The 22,950-nt window shown below is 40.4% G+C and overlaps 1 protein-coding gene across 3 annotated transcripts in view; it reads left to right on the top strand.

The window, feature by feature from the left end:
- The window catches only part of LOC126845917 (facilitated trehalose transporter Tret1-like), a 59,574-nt gene extending 37,202 nt beyond the window's left edge, over window positions 1-22,372 (top strand). For 2 of the 3 annotated variants that reach the window (XM_050584951.1, XM_050584952.1), the window contains 6 exons: window positions 17,895-18,017; window positions 18,099-18,222; window positions 19,149-19,457; window positions 19,550-19,791; window positions 20,083-20,386; window positions 20,693-22,372. In XM_050584951.1, the coding sequence (XP_050440908.1) occupies window positions 17,895-18,017; window positions 18,099-18,222; window positions 19,149-19,457; window positions 19,550-19,791; window positions 20,083-20,386; window positions 20,693-20,991 (1,401 nt within the window). In that variant the 3' untranslated portion in view covers window positions 20,992-22,372. Of the gene's footprint in view, window positions 1-10,017; window positions 10,346-17,894; window positions 18,018-18,098; window positions 18,223-19,148; window positions 19,458-19,549; window positions 19,792-20,082; window positions 20,387-20,692 lie in introns of those variants that run through there. The other variant, XM_050584953.1, reaches the window with a different exon arrangement.
- Window positions 22,373-22,950: the final 578 nt, after the last annotated feature.

The raw sequence follows: 22,950 nt of genomic DNA on the forward strand, positions 1-22,950 counted from the left end.
GCGTCAAATGTGATTTGAAAAAAATATAATAATATTGTATAATAAAAATTATCCATTTTGGCCGGCGTCGAGGTCGGCGCGTACACTGGAAGAAATCCCCGGCCAAAGGTCGAAGGAGCCGAGATCAATAATATTATCAATATTTATATCATTATTGCATTTATCATTAGCATCGCGTCATGTTGGCAACCGTGGTCGGTGCCCCACATAACGTTGGGTGACTAAAATGATAATAATTTATTTTCCGCCAAGTATATTATGCACACCGCACGTGACAACAACAATAATATCATTGCCAACTTAATCTAACCTTAAAAAATATAAACATATAATCTAGTTTTTCCGGAAAAGGATTGCGAATGGTGTGGTCGAAATCAAAACAGCATTAATAAAAGGGTCGACCAATGTCATTTGTATAGAATTGCTTTTGTCGTTGGGTTTTAATATCACAGTAACAATGACATTAAAAACCTAGTTGGCGTTAAAAAAAACAGACGGATGGGGTTTCTCGCATAGTTATTATTATTATTATTCAAACCAATTCCCATTTCTGCTGCTTTATCTCCCCGGGAGAATATAATATGATAAAATTGCGCAGAGCTCATCGTTGGAACAACGCGAATGGTTATTCTCACAATCGCATACAACAGCGAAAACAAGTGTGGTTTCGGATCAGATCAAAAGTTAACTTGCCAATTATTTCAGTGTGTTCTTTGACTACACCAGGACATCCGTTCGGTTTTCAACTGGATTAGTTTTGTTCTTGGTCGTTTGCAATCAATCCGGTACAACCTAAATTTTTAACTATAATAATCGGTTTGACTTAATTTCTAAAATCAAAGACAACGTTGTTTAATGCGCGACAGACGAGACGTAGAAGTCACCTAACTTGTTCGTATGGATAAGACTCGTGACGTCGCATTGAAAATATTATTAATTACTGTTGTGTTGTTTTTTGTTATTTTCTTTAAAAAATGCCGGTAAATAAAATGATTACCGTCGGCGACGATGATGTTTTTATTTTTCACCACTTGTCCAAACTCGAGTATGCCAGGCTATATAGGTTCACGAAAACAACCGTACTGTTAATTTTCTCCACACACACAAATGGTCGATGGACACTAATTGTTATTATTATTATTATTATTACTTTGTACAGTTTTGTGCGTCGCCGTTAAAAACAGTTAACGACCGATCGGTTTGTGTGTGAAAACAAAAACCACCGCAAAGCCACGTTTTGTCTTCTGTGGACGTTGTATTATTATATATAATTATATTATATTAAAAAAAAAAGCACTAGGCTTTTCCCCGTGGTGTCGTCTACAATACTACACAATCAGTAAAGGAATAAAACAAACACGTTTGTGTGATCGATCTGCCACTTTGCTCTCTACGCGATCGATCGATTATTTATCATTATTATTCGATATTTATATTATGGTATTTAAATATGTATTTTTTACAGTCACAATAACAATACGATTAGCTGAAAAGCCTAAACGGACGTGTGTATTTAACGCGGCGGTTAAGTGATCAATTTACACAGGTCGGCGAGAAAGATAATTACAATAATAATTACTCAGTCACGTTTGCACACGTGGTGTCGGCTGTATTATTATTACACCGACAACGCACTTGATGATGGCCGTGACAATCGCTGTTAGCTTATTATCAGCCGAAACACCTCTGGAAGTTCGGTTTACTTGGCCGAGGTGACTTGATTAACAGGTACATTAAGGCCGGTCCGGTTAAAGTAAAAGATAGAGATTGTTAGGTTAGTTTAATCTGTCGACACACCGAGACTTCACCCATTAAGAGTGGTTAAGTCTGGTTGGATTATTCTGTTAATGCGCCACGAGACTTGACCTACTGAAAAAGGTTGGGTTGGATTAGATTAGGTTAGGTTAGTGCAACGATACACCCAGACTTGACCAACTGGAAAAACTGGCGTTTTGAGAACTGGCAAAAAAAAATATCGAAAAAATATTTAGGGAAAAAAAAAAAAATTATCTGTTTTTTTTTTTTTTTGTGTACTTATTTCAATTTGTATAATTAATTGTTATTGTTAACGTATTCGTTGAACCAAAAGCCAACTTGAAAACGCGGCAGACTTCCAAAAAAAGTTCGTACCCTTAAGTAGATTGTTTTTAATAGTACCAAAAGTTTCGGAATAATTAAATTTGTAATTCAAAAAAGTTCTGCTTGTGTTTTTTACAAGTTGATGAAAAAATGCACCGGCAAATAAGACTACTGTTAACTGACAGAGTCGTGCCATGATATCCGGTCGTTTAGCTATTTGTCTTGCCTATTTCGAACGCCTGTTAATAATTTATTATGAAACATTTTCTTGGAAAATATTTTTACACTGTTGCATAGAAAATTTATCCGGGTGACTTTTATTGCTCATAAAAAAAAACTATAGATACTGCCAATAATTATTTACTTAATAAATAAATTGAAAATATATTATATACATTTTTATTACGGTTGGTTTTTTTAATCTCTTTGACTGCGTTTTCTGTAACGTTTCCAAATAAAACAGTCGGCATGTGACTGTAATATACAATCTTCTCAATTTCGGACATTTGAGCAATTATTAAAATATTATCATTTAATTAATATCCATCATGGTGTGCGTGGCCAGCCGCCGGCTCTTATTTGTTTTTTGGGGGAACAACTCGGGTTAGAACGTTATTGTTGTTTTCGTTTAGCGCACGTGCTTTGCTCCTAGCTAGACGCCGTATAGGCAAACAATAATACACGGGCGCGCGTTAAGTCGTAGCGCTTCCGGCGGATACACTATTAAACGCCCTTCGGCGGTACAAATTCAATCGTTTCGGACGTGCCAAGACTTAGGCGCGCACACACTACACGATGATGCATTGTAAATTCACGATGAAACTGTGATATTAAATATTATTGTTTTCCGTTTCAAACGCCGTGTGTCACTTGCTTTGCTCGGACAAAAGCTGCCTCTCGGTCGACCTCGGTTCGAAATTTTTATCGTCGGCAACGCGTGCTGCATTATTCATCGTCTGACTTAACGACGTGGTTATCATCGCTTGCTTAACACTGGCATGCTCGTGCGCGGTTGTCGGTTTACCTGGAAACCGTCCAAAAACATAAACCAAAAATCCCCCCCCCCCCCGCGTACGGTCTTGTTCGGATTTCCGCAGACCTCCAAAACCTCTTGGCCGAGGTCTACCGGTCAAAGCCCTTAGATTGGCCCTCGGACAACAGCAGACAGATAACAACGCATGAGAATAGCCAAAATCCCACGGCCGACATTCAGTTTTGCAATTTCCACAATTTAATGTTAAAACCTATTGACTTTGATCAGTTGGAATAGTTTATTTCACTCGACTTGGCAGAGTTCAACCGCCCCTCGTCCGGTAAACAGCTTTGCCAATTTTCAGTAGTTTTTTTTTTTATCGTTTGACGAATAAACGGATCATAAGGACCGCCGTTGATCGAGGTCAATAATATAATATCTCACAAGTCATGACAAGACTTAAAATGAAAAACGTTTTTCTCGTTTAACCGAAAAATCTTCAGTTTAGGATCAACGAAAGGGGAAATGACGAACTTTGTCGAACTTGATCGGATGGCACTTGAGCGGTTATTTAGATTTAACCGTTACGTGCAGTTGATATATATATTATTGTTTTTTACTAAATTACTTGAAATGGTTTTTTTGTCACCGTTCCAACGAGCCCAATCCGAATATTGTTGTCCGAAGTCTGTTGACATGGTAGCATGATATTTTCTCAGTACGTGTCTACACGTACACTACGCGATTTAAATGGACATAATAATAATATTGTTTTCGCCGGTGTTGTCGTCGTTGATGTATTATTATTATTATTGTACACATTAAGCAAAAGGAGGCAAGGAGGCGACCATTATTTCTGCCGTGTAAAACGCAACACCGTGGTTATTATTTTGTACAAGAGAAATGAGCGACGACTCTATATACTTAGGGGATTCCCAACTGGCAGGTTCCGGCAATTCACTTAAAGCCGGGCTCTATTGTTTGGGCGACATCGGTCCGTAGGTGGGACTGAGGGTAAGTGTTCCCTTAGGAATGGCTGCGAAAAACACACATTTTTCATCCCGGATTTAAGCGGGCAATCGCGTGTCGCTTATCCAGAATAACCCTCCTCGCACCACCACCGCCGCCGCCACAACTGATGTAAAAGTTGTCGCGTACAGGGCGATTGAATGCGGCCGGCTAGTCAGAGTCAAGGAGTTGGTTTCATCGTCTACAGGTGGAGGTGAATTTCCGAGCACTCGACCGGTTAAATCTTTTTAGCCCGGCTTTGAGCCACAAGATAGATAAGTTGTGTCATCTTGTTGTGTTCCTATTGTAGACTAGAATGAATGCTCTGGTAAGATTGGCATCGCTCTGTATGCGAGGCGACCTTCATCGCGTGGCCAGAGGGGCGTCAGAGGGTGAGAGTGGTGGAAGAGGGCCAGGGTATGGGCGCGGGCGGGAAACGTGAGAGTGAAGACATTAAGGAGGTTAGAAGGGTGGCCGATGGGGATGGCAAGGGAGGGATGACAGATATAGCCGAGCAGACTCGTGGACGACCGAGAGACCACGGCGCGATAGGAGGGTGACCGGCGAGGCGCTTGCGCTCCGCACAACCCCCGTGTACGCGGTTAGTACTCGTGCCGACCCCCGCAGTGTATCCAGTGACCGCGCCGACCGCGTTCGCCGTACCGTCTCCGAGCCACGTGGTTGTTCCCCCCAGGTAGTAGTGCGCCCCGCGTTTTTTTCCCCTGGCTTTTTTCATCCGTATTTGTATTTCCTCGTTGTCATTTATTATTATTTGACAAACGACGACTCAGCATTTTCCACACTACCTACCGCTTGTAGCTGTTGTTGTTTTTTGTAGATACTATCTAAGCCGGCGGCGTTTTTTACTAATAATAATAATAATAATAGTACACATCACAATCGTCACACATCTGGCGGAGCAGATTTGTAAAATAGTTATTATAAAAAAACAACACTGATGACAAAGTCAAGTAAGGTGTTTTTTTTTTTTTGGTCGGTTTTGCAAGCGGGCCATAGCTCGGGACAATTAGGGCGACACTCGAACAGACAAAATCATTTATCAGATATATATATTATACATTTTTACAACCACTTGGATTGCGGTTAATCCGGTTCGTGTGTTAAGCTATCGCTGGATCCGGGCCCACGGCGGAAGCGGCGGTATCGTTTTATAGCTGGGCTTATGTTGGATTTTTTTATATTAGGATTTCGAAAGTCCGGATAAAGTTTCCTTAAAAAAAAAAAAAAATACCCAATACCACCGACGGCAACAACAACAACAATGAAGATCATTATAAATCGTTCGATCGTTTCTTCGAGTGAGTCCAATTCGGGTCAAGGCTGCCGTTTTTTTTGTGTGGCAATCGCCGTATAAAATAATTAACATTGTTTTTTACCGTCGTCGGCCGCTGTCAATAATATAATAATGAACACGTGGAATTAATTCCACGATTTTCCCGTCGGGGATTCCTTTTGATAGACCTAATATAAAGTATTCATCACGTGCCTGTCCGGCGTGGGCGTAGACCGTCGGTACGACTTATTGACCAGCACTCACACGGTCGGCATTTTTCGCTTGTCATCTTGAACAAATACGAAAAGCTCCTCCCTTCGAGGCACACACGTCTCCGCATTTTCATCTACAAAAAACCAACCGTTCCATGTAGCATATCTAACATATGACGCGTATCATATCATGTAGCTTCTCGCCTAACCTTGACTTTAAGTTCATGAACGAATTGATCGTCGGCGAGTTTTGGGCATCTGCTAACCAAAGCCCAATCAGACATTTGCCAATGTGGCCAACCGGATCCGGAACCTTTTGGAGCGTTTGACCTTTTGTCAACATCGAGATGAATCATGCTTCGTTATTTCCTGCCGTTCGCGGATTTGTCATCGATGATTTGCATCCAAAGATATTTTTTAAAACCAAATATTCGGCCGAGCTTGCAGGCTTATGTCAAAGAGTCGGCAACAAACCCGACGACGGCCGTCACTCCAAATACGTGAGCGCTCGTTCCGGATGACAACATCCGCGAAAGTACCCAAATCACGTTTCGCCGACTCCAATTTCCTGGTGTGTCATTGATTTATATCGTTGTGTGTATGTCCGTAGATAGGGCAGCTTGCTGCACCGGTGGCGGTCACACATGACATTATGGTTTAATCGTTTTCGCGTGTATCGTATAATAATACAATACACATTATAGGCCATTTGTTCAACACTCATCCCGAATGCGAGACGGCCGGTCCGACCGGCCAAGGACTACCCGAGACCGCTTTGACCCCGTCTTTTACCTACCTATGACTGTGTGTTTCGTCGAATAATTGCTATTCTGGGATCGTTGCCCAAAACTCCTGGAATCGTCCACGTTCGCCATCGCCGTGTTACGGATTCGCCTTCGGAATTTCAGAAAACCGTCGGGCCTTGACGACTGAATTAAAATATTGCTGCAAATTTTGTTATACGTGAGTCGATCGTGCGCGGGTCCCCTTCGCTTCCCAATCGTGTGTGTGTGTTTCAATGGAGATTTCAAGAAAACACAAAAACCACACGGCTCTGCCATCTGTCTCATCTGCCACCTGAGTCTCGAGACGTCTTACGTGGCTACCTATCCCAAGTCTGGGGTTTCGGACAAATTGTGTATCCCCGCGGAATACTTTTTCTTTGTATATTCTCACACAGACTCACTCATACCTATTGAGGTTCTCGCCATTTCAATTCCACGACGAAATAAATGTAAAATACACCATAAAGTTAGGTAGTCCGTAACGGTACAACCTAACCAAACATAACTCAACCTAACCTAACCCAACCCGACGTAACCTCACCGTTGCCACCCTCCGGTTACCGAGCATTTCTGACGAGGAACAATAACAATTATAAATTATCGTACTTAGACGTTACACTGGGGGGGGGGGGGGCACACGTCTTAAAGCGGCCGGCGGCGTTTTCTAAAAATAAATCACCAAATGGTCGTTAACGAGACTGAACAAACAATTAATGTCGGCCGATACTGGTAAACAGAAAAATAAAAATAAAATATAATATAATACCAACAGTGTAAATATAATGTACAACACCGGCCGGCCGAGCGAGTATCGCCTTGAAATATTATTTTCTTCTTCTTTTGCTTCTTCTCCTTTGAACCGCCCGCATGAATAGTAGCAATTTAGGTGTCGCTAATATGTTCATGACTGTTATATTATATATATATATATATATATAAACAGAATATTATTATACTCGCTCGTTCATACCATTGTGTCTCATACATATAATGACCGTGATCAACAGGTCTCGATTCCGTTTGGTCGAAGTTCCTTTAAGAGGTAAAAATGTTACTTTGTACACTGTAATTGACAATAATTAATATCCTATTAAACAATTGCGGGAAACCCAAACAGTCTGTTTCGTTTGATTTTCGCAGAACTAACTTTGAAACATCAAACGTCCATAATATATCGTGGTTGGGTTAGGTTAGACGATAACAATTCAACCGACGATTGTAATTATTCAATCAACTAAGTCGTAGCTCGACGATTAGAACGTTTTATCCGACCACAGTGAACTGCACGTGCAAAATAATAATATGTTATGATGGATTAGAATTATTGCCTGAAAAGAGTATTATCGTTTTGTAGCAAATGTAGTGTTTTTTTTTTGTTTGGAAAAATTGCATACTTTACAATTATTATTGGCCGTAATTGAAATTTTTAATTTCGATTTTTTTTTTATGCGTTTCAATATTTTTATCATATATTATATTTATAAACATTATTCATAGGCAACCGATAAACTTTTGACCGTTAAAAAAATGAAATTACACAAAACAACAGCAGCCATTTTCATTAATTTAGAACGGTCGTTTTTTAACGTACCTCTTGCCTTATGTACATCAATTTTTAATGCGCTTTAACGACGCTTAGCTCTCGATTGTGCCTCGGGTTGTAAAGGGTGTATCCGCTCACGTTATGTACAATATTATACTGTTTGAATAATAACAGTGTACGATACCGGTTCAACCTGCTCCTCGTGATGAGGTCCAAACGCACACCGTTCACACGGAGAAATTTGTTTGGAAAAAAATCTGAAAATTTAAAATGAAATAAACCTTTCTAAACATTAATAGCTAGATCGTGTAACAGGCGCTCGAACGGTTTTTGGTCGGGTTTGTTGTACAAACTCTGTAAAAAAAAAAAAAAAACAGTATAGGTATATCATACGGTTCATACTGTGAACTGTACAAATTTGTTTTTTTTTTTTAAAACCAAAACGAAACTAGGAAAATTATCATAAATCGTGTACGGCCGTGGTCGTCGTCTCATCCGCAACTATTGAATTGCGTTAAACGCTTCGATAATTGTTATTATAATATCTATCGACCGAGTCGATGGCCGTCCACGTGGGTCAGACCTGGACTCGGCGTTGTTCTTCGTTTTATCATTACCGTCCTGGTTAACGTTCGGTTAATGCAAGCGCACGTTCCAACGAACCTTGCACGGTCATCATCGCGTACCGTTGTGTGCACATCAAAGTTTCCGGAATTTGCACCCATTCGAATTGCTATCGAAAAGGCTCAACAAAGTAAAAAACCTATTATCAAAATGGAACTTGAACAGTTGAGCGAACATCAAAAATAGTAAACCGGTCGGTTTAAGTAAGTTGTGGTAGTCTGGTCGAGTCAGGAGATCAGGTCCAGTTGTTTTGGTCCGTTTAAGTCGGCGTGGTTAGATTAACTAGTAAAAGTTAGAGCTTAGATTGTTAACCATTTTTTATTATTCAATGAACTCGAGTCGGTAAAAACAGTGTTTGTCGATTCGACGAATAGTTGTGCGAATTTTTTGTTTTTCCAATCGAAACCAATTAATGATAAGTTCACGTCCTTGTTGAAGCGGAAAATCTAGTAATTATATAACACAAAGTTTGTTTTCGGTGTGGCGAACTGCTTGTCGCGTTACTTACTTGCCCTCGTCTATTATTCAAACTTGTCGGTTGTTTTTTTTTCCCGTAGAGGCGTTTTAGACCCTAAACGTTTCTCTCTGGGTTTGTGCAAATTATGCAAATGTGTCAACAATACTATGCCACTCGGTCTAATGACTCGTTACAGTTAACCGTCGAGTCGTTTTTCAGCTGAGCCGTTAAGAGGAGGTATGCTATTATATCCCGCACGCAGCAATTTATTAAGTGTGTATAAATATTTTTAACTTTTTTTTTTTTTGTACTTGGAGGGTTTACGCATAACCGTATAAATTTTCATAATATTGCACAATATTAGAAAGACGGTCTTATGTAAATGCAAACGAAAAATATTCCTACAGTTGGTATTAACAAAAAAAACTATAAAATGTATATTATAATAAATAATATTCTGTTCTGGTAGACATTTTTAAGCTCCATGTCTATAATATTGCCATTGTAGTATGCGCGTTTTGTAATCGTTTATTTTTTCGATGAAAGTCTTCGACGACATATTTTCACATTATCGTCGTCCGACTTGAGTTGTCTTAATTTTTTTTGGTGGGGGGAGGGGAGGGTCAGCCCTAATTCGTCCCGAGCTTTTTTTGTCCGTCTCGTCGAACCTTTGGCACGACCGGACGTCAAGTAGTACTGTTGTTGGTCTCTTTTTTTCCAGCGTCCTGTTGACGCGACCGGAAACCGGCGGCACACGCGGCCGGAAGTGAACCGGAAGTGAATACACATAAAAGTAAATTTCGAAAAAGTCTCGGAAAAACCCGTGGTCGTCGGCGGTGCGTCTGTCGCGGCTGCGGTGATCGTGTCGCGATGGTCGTGACGATCCGGCGGCGGCGGCGGCGTCGGAGTCTCGGAGGTCACTCCGTCGCGAAAGAGGAGGCGACGGCGGCCGCGGCTCGCGGTGGAGGCGGCGACGGACGTCGTTGACGGCGACCGCCGCGTCCCGCCGCACTGCCGATATTTACAACGGGCGCACGCACGCCGCTCCGGTCACAAGCGCTTCAGAACCGGACGCGACCGCAACGCACACGCTCGCGCAACGCCGATCCGCCGCCGTCGACGGACACCAGCACGCCAACACCAGCACGCCAACACCAGCTCGCCAACACCAGCGCGCCAACACCAGCGCGCCAACACCAGCACGCCAACACCAGCGCGCCAACAGCAGCGCCCCGAAGAAACGACGACAACAGCATCACCGCCGTCTCCGCGCCGTCGACACAATGGTCTTGCTAAGGACCGACACTCACCGGCACATAAGGGTGGTCAGACAGGAGAACCAACCCCCGAGCACGCTAAATCCGTCGCAGGTACAACACAACATACAAAGAAAATTTAATTAAAAATAAAAACCAATGTATACACATTTAAAAACCAAAGCGAATAAAAAAAAAAACTCATCAAAAGACAACGAAAAATCGGTCGAAAATCAATTAAGTTAAAAAAACAAAAAAAAAATCGAAACGTCTATAAAAAATTCTGTTATAAAAATAAAATGAAAATCGTTAAAAATAATACTACGAAAAAATACAAATTGGACATTACAAACAAAATATATTTCGTAAATTAAAAATTGCCGATTTTTTTAAAAATTACATTACAAATACCCAATATGTGTACCCATTATATGACATATAATATTAATAATACAATAACTGTAGAACACCCAACTGTGTACGACATAATAATAATCAATGTATGTAACGATGATAAGTAGATACGCTGTGTCATAGAGGCATACTGTCTGTAAAAACAACCGAGTTTTTCCAGACAGTGATATAATGTTGAAAAATAACGTTAATATTTTCATAGTCGACGGTTTGAAACGTGAAACGGGCCAATGTGTAATTCTGGGCAAAAACTAATTAAACGGGTAGAATAGAAAATCCTTTGGGCTTCAACTGCCAAAAATTACAAAAACCGAGATTGACCTTTTAGCCATTTTAGAGGTATCCGATAAACATATTATTTCTGTCGGGTTATTTTATTGCCTCATGCCGACGCCAAAGTTTCAACCGGGAAACGTTTAAGAGGGCGTCGCACCGGTGATTTTCAGTGGTAAAAACATGTTTAAGCAGACTGAAAATAACTCGCTTTTTTTCAAAATTTGCGTTTTTTAAAAAAAATAAATTTTTTGAAAAGTTACAGTCATTTAAAAATGTTAAAATAGTCGTTATTTCTAAACTATGTATTGAGTGCACCGTCTTGTTGCCCTCCGGCATAATGTTTTCTTTTAATTTTATAACTGGTGCTTTTACTCTAAAACCAAGATTAAGCGAGTTATTTTCAGTCTACTTAAACATGTAGAGATGAAAAAACATTTTGAAGTCGCTTTCAAGGATAGGATGCTGTGATAGTGTCCAAAAAATAAATTAATTACCAAAATAGAGTCCTAGTTATTGAAATAATAATTACAGATCACAGTTTAACCTTTAAATTAAGATTTTATAAAAATTGCCTATACTTTAATTCTTAAAAATGGGCGGCCCTCTTAAAACTCTTCGGTACGGATTTTCTGTCGGGTTATTTTTTTTTATTATTTTATTATTTGCGAAAATCCAACGGACTTAATCTTTAAAAGGCTGCTCTCCGTGGTCGTCTTATCGACGGTCTCCGTACACTATTTATATTGCTTTTGACACGTGGCGTTTCTATAAATAATAATAATAATAATACCGACGGTGTGTGCTGCCGTATAAAAAGTTTGTGCGTGTTTATGTTATTATTATGTATGTTATAGTCTGTTGTGCACATGATGGGAACCTCATGAGTAATAAAAAAATAAATAAATAAAAAACCCCTCGGAGTACCCGCAGCGTTTTTTTAAATTCATTTCTATTCGATTGGATAACGCCGTCGGACGAAATGGAATTTATTTTTTAGTTATTTATTTTTTACGACTGAATCCGGCCGACATCCATCGAAAAATCAACACCCGCAGCATATTATAATAATAATTAATCACGACGACCGGCATAATAGTTTGTTATCCTTTTTTTTGTAACCATCAACCGAGTTTTGAACCGACGTTGAATAAAATATATTAGTATTAATGTCATTTGGGGTTAGTAGTATTATTATTTATTCTACAACCCAGAGTGGTGGGCGATTAAGTCGGCCTAGTGGTAATCCCGGTTATCCGGCGTGTCTAAACGCAAACATTGTAATACCTACTACCGTCAATGGGCTATTGGAGGGATGTGTGGACAACTGTATTTTAACATCCGATCTTGGCCAGTTTCGAGTTCATCCGAATAATAATAATCGATCAATCGTTAGAGAGAGAGCCGTACGTTAACCGGTTGTTATTACTGTCGTCGGTCTGCCATGATTGCGGTTCACGCCTATTAATAGGTGGTAATCATCGATAACGACCATATAATAAACAATCCGACGGCGTTCCGAATAGGCAATTGGCGTACACGATTCCATCGGGGTCCGCGGCCAGTGTGCGTGGTGTATAACCCAAGATACTTTTAAGTAGTCCAACCAACCTTAGGTGTGTATACATTAGACGGCAGAGAAATGGAACGGGGCTGAAATTTTCGAAACATGCGGCGACACAAGTGTACAACACCACACGGGATACGGGTATCCCGTGGGCCGACAATAAGAGGGGCGAGAATAAAAATAAATCCGTTGCAACACACACACCCTTTGCTTTGGCAAAAACTTCATCGGCCCGCTGTTCCCATGGATACCGCGGCGACGGCAGGGCTGCTGCGATCATTTCCCATGCTCCTGCGATCCTATACAAACAACATGCACCCTATACAGACCATTATCGCCATTAGCTAACCGGGGATGGAAATATTATCCACACACACACACACGCACTATATTGTCCTTTTGGTAATACAGAAGATTCCGTTATTGTTATGGTTTGGTCGGGCTTGTAAATATTCTCGACTGGCCGCGTTAGGTCACCCACAGCTCACAGCAATGAGTAGTAATTCAATCATACTGGATTTGTAATCGAGAAAAAAACCAACACAGTGGCGGGGTCGGGCAATACTATTTCGAGACGGGAAATGCCCGACTGAAAGTATGATAGAAGCACGAGTATCTATAAAATCGTTGCAAAGGCAATATCGTGTGCTTTAAATGATTGTATTCAAACAATTATTGGGGTGCCTAAAGTATTAAAATAACAGTTTGTTCTTCTTGACGTCGAGCTTTGCAGTAAACATCATTATTATCCAAACGAATTCCATTGCCGTCGGCAGCTTTTATACGGTAGATTTGTAATTTAATTCCCTTTGGCGAAACAAGTTTGTTTCACAACAAAACGGCGCGTCGATTCCTTTTACTTATAATTATTATTTCTCGAGTGTGTTTCAAAGTAAATACAGCCGGCGCTGACAACACTTCACCTCCTGCTCTATTGGCCTTTTAACATTTAGGCGCTTCCAACTCGACAAATAATACAATTATTATTGTTCTAAGCCTTTTACCGAACAGTCGATACCTATTATCTATTTAACGGCTGCGGGTCGTGTGTAGTTTTTTTTTGTAAAAGGTTAGATTAATTTCATTTGTTCATTCGATTGGTTAGGTTGGAAAATTACTAGTGACTGGTGAGTCGCCTCGCTGGCTTATCCATTACGTTAAGCTCTCCATGCGAATTATGGACTCTGTTATTGTCTTTTTTTTCTCTCTCTATTTTTGCCCGTCGTTATACAATACAGAATATTTATTTAATAGGATTTTCGTTGCATAAGTTTTGCACACTAGCGGCTCGCACGCCTATATCGGTGCTCATCCCGCCGCGTGCAGCAGCCGACACGGTTTGTTATGTTATTGTTTTTTTGTATTTTTTTTTTTTTTAAGCATCGCTTTAAATGCCCAAACGTTTGGCGCGTGACTCGCGTGCACAATCCGCGGTTGTTACAAAAATTTTAATATCCTTGTACAAGCTAGAAAAAGACACTCTACACGGCCCGCGGACACACCATTGTCTCGGCGGTCTATATTAACGAGTCGTATTTAACCGATATGCGACCTAAAAACTTTAAAAAAAACAGCGTTCGGCCTCTCTCTCCTGTCTCACAACACCAACATGTGTTGCTACCGCAAGTACAATAATTTAGGTCGTCGTCGAGAACGTTCCGGAACAAACAAATGGGAAAAATTTTAAAAGTTAAATGCAAGTTTAGATATGATATCTTTGTACGGACTGCGCGTCAATCTCACACATAATGACCCGACATCGGGTTTTGCGTCATTCGTTTTCAACGTGTAATTACGCGCGTTCTGCTAGTTTGCCAGCAAAAGCTTGCTTTCGACACGCGTGCACGCACATGGTAATCAACACTAACAGTCCGGATGAACCCACTTGCTGAACGAATGTGCCCGTTGGTCAATTCCCAAACGAGGAGATGGACCAAACGATCAATCAACGAGCCGGTGATCGATAACCTGGTCATTTGGGGGGTTCGTGTAGAACCAGGCTGTGCAGCTAACCTTGTATTTTCGATCGTCCAAAACCTTTATTCCCCAAAACTCTGCTTAGAGCAGCAGTACTCGTAATTAACGATCCGATTCGGATCGTCCGTCGATTGGTTTTTGCCAGAAACAGATGCCAAAAGTGCACGAGCGCTCATCTCAGTGGAAACGGCTGTGTGAAAACAAATTGTAAAATTGTCTCACTCGTCAAGTACCTATATGTATTTCTGACGTCTGAAGGTTTTTACCGACGGGAGGGGCGATTGGTGGCTTTGATGGCACAACATACAAGGAACGTTGGCGCTACGATGGTCATCAGTGAGTCAGGATGCGCGATGCTTGGAAGAAAGTGTCTGCCTCGTATCGACTGTTGGAGGAGACCTCGCCCTTGTTCGGGTTGTCGTCGTTGTGTGTGCCCACACCGGTTTTGGAGTCGCTCCCAAAGGACACGACAGGGTGCGTTAATGAATGCGACTGGCCGTGGATGCTGTGCATTCATTGTCTTATCACGCAATGAAACATGTCATGAGACAGTCGTGTATTATGTCCGATGGCTTTGCCGGCTCCAAAAACCGTCTATTATTCGTGTGTCGTTTCCATTGTGCTTACGCCCCCGAGTCCACGGAGACTGCGTCATCCGGGTCCATTTGTAAAACAATGTAGGTACACCGTTGGGCGTGCATTCGCATATTTTATTGTTATTACTACTATGATTGTAGTAGGTGCCGGCGTTGTTGACCATAATGCTGCTGCGCGACCGGTGTACGCCAAAAGCGACGGCAAGTTTCGTCGTTGCATTTGAATAATGTAACATTTGCGTTGCTACAAAGCCAGCATTAATTGTTATCTTGTCTCGTATCCTCCGTTCCGGCGTGCCGAGGTCGCCCCGGCCACAGATAGGTCGGCCGGGTATTTCGATACGCCGTCGTTGAATTATTAATTATCATTTGTGTTAATTAATTAGCGCGATCGCAATACCGTATGGGATTGTTATATATGCGCGGGCACGACCGGCGACGACGCCTCGGTGCTTAAAACGAAAATAATAATAGCAATAAAATATAATAATATATTCTGGATTGTACGCGCAAGGTCTTCCTCGATGCTTTGCTGCGACGCCAACACTATACTAGCTAAAGGCTGCGTGCCCAGAGATTAAAATATAGGACCGAGTAAAACGTCGGGGCTTTCGATTTTGGACAATGCCCGATGCCGACGGGTGTGGGTGCACATCGGCATACAATAAGCAAGACGTGCCCCTACAAGCGACTCGTATATACCCCTCAAAGTTATTTGCGAGGATACAAGCAACTGCAATTGAAGGTTTTGGACAACAATTAACAATAATAAAATAGTAAATGCTCCGATCTCGACTTTTAGGCACATTTGTTGTAACATGAAAACATATTTATTACAATCTCTAATGTCTTCTATTCAAACATCCTGATCGGGTTGCACAAGCGCTCGTTAGCCAACAAAAAAAGTCATATTAGGAGAAGCTTGTTACTAAACCCCTTTGAGTCTGATTCGATGAAAAAGAAAGTTAGGTTAAGTATCGAAGTGGTCCCGAGAAACCATCCAATTTACACGGGACATCTCTTTGATACGTCTCGACTCCTAACCTAATCTAATCTAACCTCATTTTTCATCGATTCAGACTCAAAACGGATTTAGTTAGATTGGGGCCTGCGCCAAACCCAACCTAACCGTTTTCCATTGAATCAGAGGGATAAGATTATGTTAGGTTAAGATCCTGACATTTTCTAAAATACAGTACAATGTATTAAATTTGAAAGTATATTGCGTTTGTACTTATAATTTGTATTTGACTACAATTTTAATATTTTTTTTTGAGCTTTGAAAAAGAAGTTGTTGCAAACAAGTGACAGAAATATTTTTACATACATAAAATAATTTATGCGTCATGCGTTACCTATGTAAACTAACGTCCCGTGACAAGGCTAATTGGGCATGTGCTAAGGGCTTTAATGTTTTTTTTAAATTTATTATTATTACACCACATCGATTAGAACCTAGTAGACATTAATGAAGTAATAATTGCCATTTCAAAATGACCGTGCGTTGTTCTATAAGGCAAAACTAACCTGCTCGCTTGCGAATAATGTTCTAAGAACGGGAAAACATACCAAAGTATCTATAGATACTTGTATCAGTTGAATTGACATTGAACTGATGGATTATCCAAAGCGTTCTCGTTGGAAATGTCATTTCTGAACACACCAAGCCAAGAAAGATAATGTTAAGGCATTATGCTTTCTATGAATGTACCCACGATTTTGCATCACCTTTATACTAGCGTTATATGTAACGTTCCCAAACGATACACAATGTGCGTTTGTATTCTTTTGGTGCCGAGGTCGAGGGAGATTTTTGTTTGCTTTGCCGTCCATTGTCGTCGAGGGTTCGGATCGTCGATCACGATCCGTCGATCGCCGGCACCTAGGGTTCGCATGTGATCCGGTATGCAAGGTCGCCGCGGTCCTAGTCCTAAGTCCATCAGCTCCGGGAAGAGACCGTGTGTGTACGGCTCTCTAAGGTTACACCGAACGATTTTCACAAAAACCGTTGACGGCCCTTTCGATTGTTTGTAAACCGACAATATACGACTGTTGCTTTTTTTCCGCATCGTGATTCCAACAAAGCACATCATTATGTTGTCAGCTCTATGTTGTGTTGGCGGCACTCACGACCGCGCAATAGTAATAGTGCGAGGTAATACAATATTCGGCGACCCGGCAGTCGAGTCCCGATTCTCAACTGCAATTCAAATAGCAGTTCGCAATACAATCATCGTTAGTGCGTAGACACATTAGAAAATTAAATTCTTATCATGTCCAACATAGAGGCAAGCGGACCTTTCGGTTTTCATCTGAACGCACAACGCCGTCAACGCCGCAACCTTGTCCGGACCTATAGCCGCGTCGCGCCCATCTATTGTGTGTTTCTTGCTCGGCCTAACTTCCTTACTTGAACTTTTGTACTTGAACGGCATGTTGTCTGTGACGATCATGTTGTTGTGTTTACACGAAAACGAGAAAGGAGTTGGCCGGCGGTCGGCGAAAAGCAATCGCCAGAACCACCCGAAGGCTGTCGTCGTTGGAGTACACACACACATACACACACACACACACTTTTTAATTTCATTATTTGTAGTTTGCCCTTTCGTTTAACGCCCAAATGACGTCATTTCTGGACAATATTGTTGCTTTTCGGGTCCGTCCAAACAATCGATACATGGCGGCGAATGATTGACGTTTGGTTTTGTTTCACCATAAACAAAAAATACCTACATAATACGCTATTATACATTATATCTGTTCAATCTCACAACACATCAAGTGCATTATCGGCTGGCCGTTCTAACGATTCGTTTGTTTATGTTTGCCCACACAGATTCTCGCCTCGCTAACAGTGTCGCTATGCTCAATGGTAGTGGGATTCGCGTCCGCCTACACGTCACCGGCCCTGCCATCGATGAACAGCCCGGGAAGTCCGCTCACCGTCAGCGAAGAAGAAGTAAGTAGCCCAGACAACAGCACGAATGACAGTGGCCAAAAGTTATTATTAACACCGGCTGGGGTTTTTTTTTATTTGCAGGGTTCCTGGATCGGCAGTCTCATGCCGCTGGCGGCTCTCATAGGCGGCATGGCCGGCGGTCCCCTGATCGAATCGATCGGTAGAAAAACTACCATACTCGCCACCGGAATTCCGTTCATCATTTGTAAGTCGCCAAACTGCCAGTTACTAGTAAATGAATAAATGTTTTCCAGCTTCTGTCACTAATCCGTTATAAAAAGAAAATTATATAATATATTGATAAGAGATAAGAGACTACTGATAACATATTAATGATAAGGTATAACTGATAAGAGATCGTCGATAAGAGATAACGGATAATACTGATACGGATAGATATCTGTCAATTTCAAATCGATTAATTGATAATTGGGCGAAATTTTATTTAAATATAATCTTTTATTAATTGAAATTAAAAGATAATGTTTTCATTCTAATAATTTTGTCTTTGATAATTCTCAAAAAACATTTCTTGAACAAACCATCAACAAAAATATTCGAATAAAAATGTATTGTAATAAATTTAAAATAGTACCATTAAGTATATACAAATAATATTATTCGAATAATTTTCAAACAAAGTTATCGGGTACATTTTCACTAGAATAATATTATCTGTGGTTTATTTATTCAAAATATAGATTTGTTTTCCAGTTTAATGATATTCCAACGATTGTCTAAATTTAAAACAGAATGTAATGCCCAACTCTGATATTGCTTAGGTTAGGCTGGGCTTCATCCTCGTTGAAATTTGAGTATAGTTGTTGAAAAACAACATCTTCATGGTTTAACGCGTTTATTTTTTGTGTACCGCACCGAAATTGGTTCAAGTGCAATAGTACTTCAATAGGCTACATCGAATAATAGGTATTTCGCAATCCGGAAGATATTCCTAATTCGGGTCTAGACCCAAGCACTCGTTTGGTAACCTACTAACCGAATTCCACTCGTTTTCGAGTACCCTCGATGGGATTTTATTGCCCCGATTGTGTCATGTACCATGGCCCTTGAGTACACCATTATTATTGTGTAATATTGACGGCATGTTCCGTTTTTTTTTTGTATGTGCAGCGTTTCTGTTGATCGCAATGGCCGTCAACGTACAAATGGTGATGGCTGGCCGAGCCATAGCCGGTTTTTGCGTGGGAATCGCTTCTCTCGGTCTTCCCGTGTACTTGGGCGAGACCGTACAGCCTCAGGTCCGGGGCACTCTGGGTCTGTTGCCCACCACGCTCGGCAACAGCGGAATCCTGTTGTGTTTCATCGCCGGCAAATACTTAAACTGGCAGATGTTGGCCATCCTTGGCGCCTGTATCCCGGTGCCGTTTTTGGTGTGCATGTTCCTCATCCCGGAAACGCCACAATGGTACATCAGCCGAAGTGAGTCGACCCATCCCTCGGCCGTGGCCGCGTGCTCCTCGTCGACCGGGGCTAGTAGTTAATATTTTTTGTTTGCTTTTCGCTACCAACAGACAAGAGCAAGAAAGCGAAAAAAGCTCTGCAGTGGCTGCGAGGAAAGAACGCCGACGTGACGCAAGAGTTCAGCGAAATCGAAAAGGCCAATCACATGGGCAAGAACGAAGAGATGCCCGGCTACTTGAGCCTGTTCTCGAAAATGTACTCGAAACCTCTTCTCATATCCATGGGTCTCATGTTGTTCCAACAGTTCAGCGGTATCAACGCCGTCATCTTTTACACCGTCAAGATCTTTAAGGTACAACTGTCGTCCGTCGGAAACATCCACACTCCTCTCCCACCTAGATTAGCGATAAGAGACAGACGTTTAGAGATCAGTAATCAGAGACATATTATGATAGGTAACAGTCGCTGGTAAGAGATTAGTGATGAGGGACAGCATAATATAACGGCTCCTGATAAAATGTACAAAAGGTCGGAAATGTGTTGGATAACCGTGGGAAGGGTCGGGGAGGCACATATCCGTGATACTATGGTCTCGTGCGTGTAGTGGAGAAACTAATGTTTTGTGAAACTTTTGCGTTTACAGGAAGCCGGCAGCTCCATCGACGAGAACCTGTGCACCATCATCGTGGGCATCGTCAACTTCCTGTCGACGTTCGTGGCGACCGCCCTGATCGACAAGCTCGGCCGCAAGATACTGCTGTACGCTTCCAGCGCCACGATGGCCGTCACGCTGATCACCCTCGGCACGTTCTTCAACTACAAGAACGCCGGCTACGACGTGTCCCAGTACGGATGGCTGCCGTTGGTCAGCTTCGTGTTCTTCATTATAGGATTCGCCATCGGATTCGGACCCATCCCGTGGTTGATGATGGGCGAAATTTTACCCGGTAAGTAGTACACGACGATTGGAATTACTACGACGAGTAAAGCACAGTGAAAACATCTCCCCACCTACCCGAACGCAGAGACAGAGCATGTAGCTATGTAGATTTGTATCGCATCTTCTTCCTCTTCTTCGCCTTACACTCCCATGACCATCTCGGCCTATTCACTCTCGTTTTCTCCACAATTGATGCAACCCCCTTAGACTCAGTATTCATTTCGTATTCTATCTGCCCTGGTCACTCCACTCGTCCATTTCGTTTAAAAATTCTCACTGTCCTCGACTAATCTGGTTGCGCTGTGGTTTTCAGCGAAAATCCGAGGCACGGCCGCTTCGTTGGCCACGGCTTTCAACTGGGCCTGCACGTTCTTGGTGACCAAGACGTTCTCGGATCTCCTACGGGTGTTTGGCGCGGACGGCGCCTTCTGGCTGTTCGGCGGCATCTGCCTGACCGGGCTGGTGTTCATCATATTCTGCGTGCCGGAGACCCAGGGCAAGAGCCTGGAAGACATCGAACGCAACTTGACCGGCGTGGGCAAAGGACCCGTTCGACAAGTGCGGAGGATGAGCTCCATAGCGCATCTGAAACCGCTGCCGATGGCCATCTAATGTGATCTAATGTCACAAGGATCGATATTGATATATATATATATATATGTGTTTTTTTATTATTATTATTATTATTAATATTGATATTATTAATTACCATCATTCAACGACGTCGTCGTTCACCAACAAAAAAAAAAAAAACGTTTTCGAAAAATAAAACCACACATAACACACAGTTGTTGTAGGTACACTCAGTACAGTCGAGTAAATCTCAAACGACCGAAATCCATTTTTCGACATTCGATATTTTACCTAAAAATAATAAAAACGCAAACTTACTTTTGCAAACGTAATTTTTTCGTATGTATAATATAATAAAAACAATATTGATAAATTAAAAGAATATATATTAAAAAGAAAAACCGCGCGTTACGCACTATACTGTTGTTGTTCTAGAGTGTACAGCTGTCGTTTTTGTTTCGATTTGATTTTTTTTTTTTCGTTATTCGTATAATGGTGCTAAAACATTTCAGACAATAATTTTTTTCTACATTTTTTTCTCTAAAAATATAACATTATCGTGTAATAATTACGACTGTCCGATTTAAAAAAAAAAAGAGGCAAAATTTCCACATTCCGGAGAGTAGGTGAAGTTCCAATATTTTTTTTTTTTTTATATTTTTGTGCTGTGATAGAGAGATATAGAACATCCCTCCCTCCAGTGATATACATATATATATATACATATATGTATATATATGTATACATATATTTAAACTCAAATCTTTCTCCCAAACAATAACGTCTCGGTTTTCCTCAAAAAAAAAAAAAAAAAGAATTACAAGCTATCCTCTGTTTTTTTATTATTATTATTATTATTATTATTATTATCATAATTATAATTATTATTATTATTAATATTATCGTTATAATTAAATGTGTTTTAGCGTTAAGCAGTAGTAGTAGTTTTTTGGGGGAACTCGTTATTGTACTTACAGTTTTTGTTTTACATTAAATGGCAGAGTACACGTTAACATTTTTTTTTTTTGTATACACGACATAAATTATATATATATATATAGGTACATATGCTTAAGCCACATTGTATTTATATGGTTTTTTACGGAAGAGGGGGGGGGAAGACGGAAGCTTTGGCGAATTTTTTTTTTGGTCGAAGGCTTAGCCTGGTATAGATTTTTCTTTTTTCTTTATTAACTTTCTTCTCATATATATTATAATAAATAATTAATAATCGATAATACTGTTCCGACAAAACAGAGTTTATAATAACTATATAAAATAACATCATCATAATTACACGTTCTTCCCCTCCCCTCCCAAACGAACAGAAACGTTTCTAACAAATTTATTTATCATCATATATTTAAAAATTATATGTGTGTATGAATATATATATATATATATATATATACACACAGAATATCCCGTCAGAAAATGGTTCACCGTTTTTTTAAATGACCAAAACATGAATTACACAAACGAATCATTTTTTTTACAACATTTTTTTTTTCATTATGAATTTTCAGTTCTATGAAACTTTCACGCCATTGCGATTTAGCGAAAGCCCTATGTATAAATAAATTAACAAAATTATTATTATTATATAAACTTAAACATATTAAAAATATTTAACGTTACAAAATACAACAACAACAACAACGACGACAACGAATAATTGATTCAACAGGGTGGACACAAGTTTTTTTGTTTTTTTTTACTGACACAATTACAGACTGGCCTTTTTTTTTTTTGGTAAAAATGTTTTTTTTTCCAACTAGCAAAAACAATAGAATTCGATTACTTTGTACATTCGTTTTAGCAGACGAACAAAATTATATGTGATTTAATTAATTATATTATATTATATACAAGATATATTATATTTATATAATATACGTTTTTTTTTATTATTATTAAATTTAGTTACCATGATTAAAACTATATATATATATATTTTTTTTTTTTTTTGTTAGGATATATTATTTATTGAAACAATGT

The sequence above is a fragment of the Adelges cooleyi genome, unplaced genomic scaffold, assembly GCF_023614345.1.
Source record: "Adelges cooleyi isolate 19-005CV unplaced genomic scaffold, UGA_ACOO_1.1 ACOO_flye_CR_arks_rails_tigmint_CR_PRNA_8, whole genome shotgun sequence".
Lineage (NCBI taxonomy): Eukaryota > Metazoa > Arthropoda > Insecta > Hemiptera > Adelgidae > Adelges > Adelges cooleyi.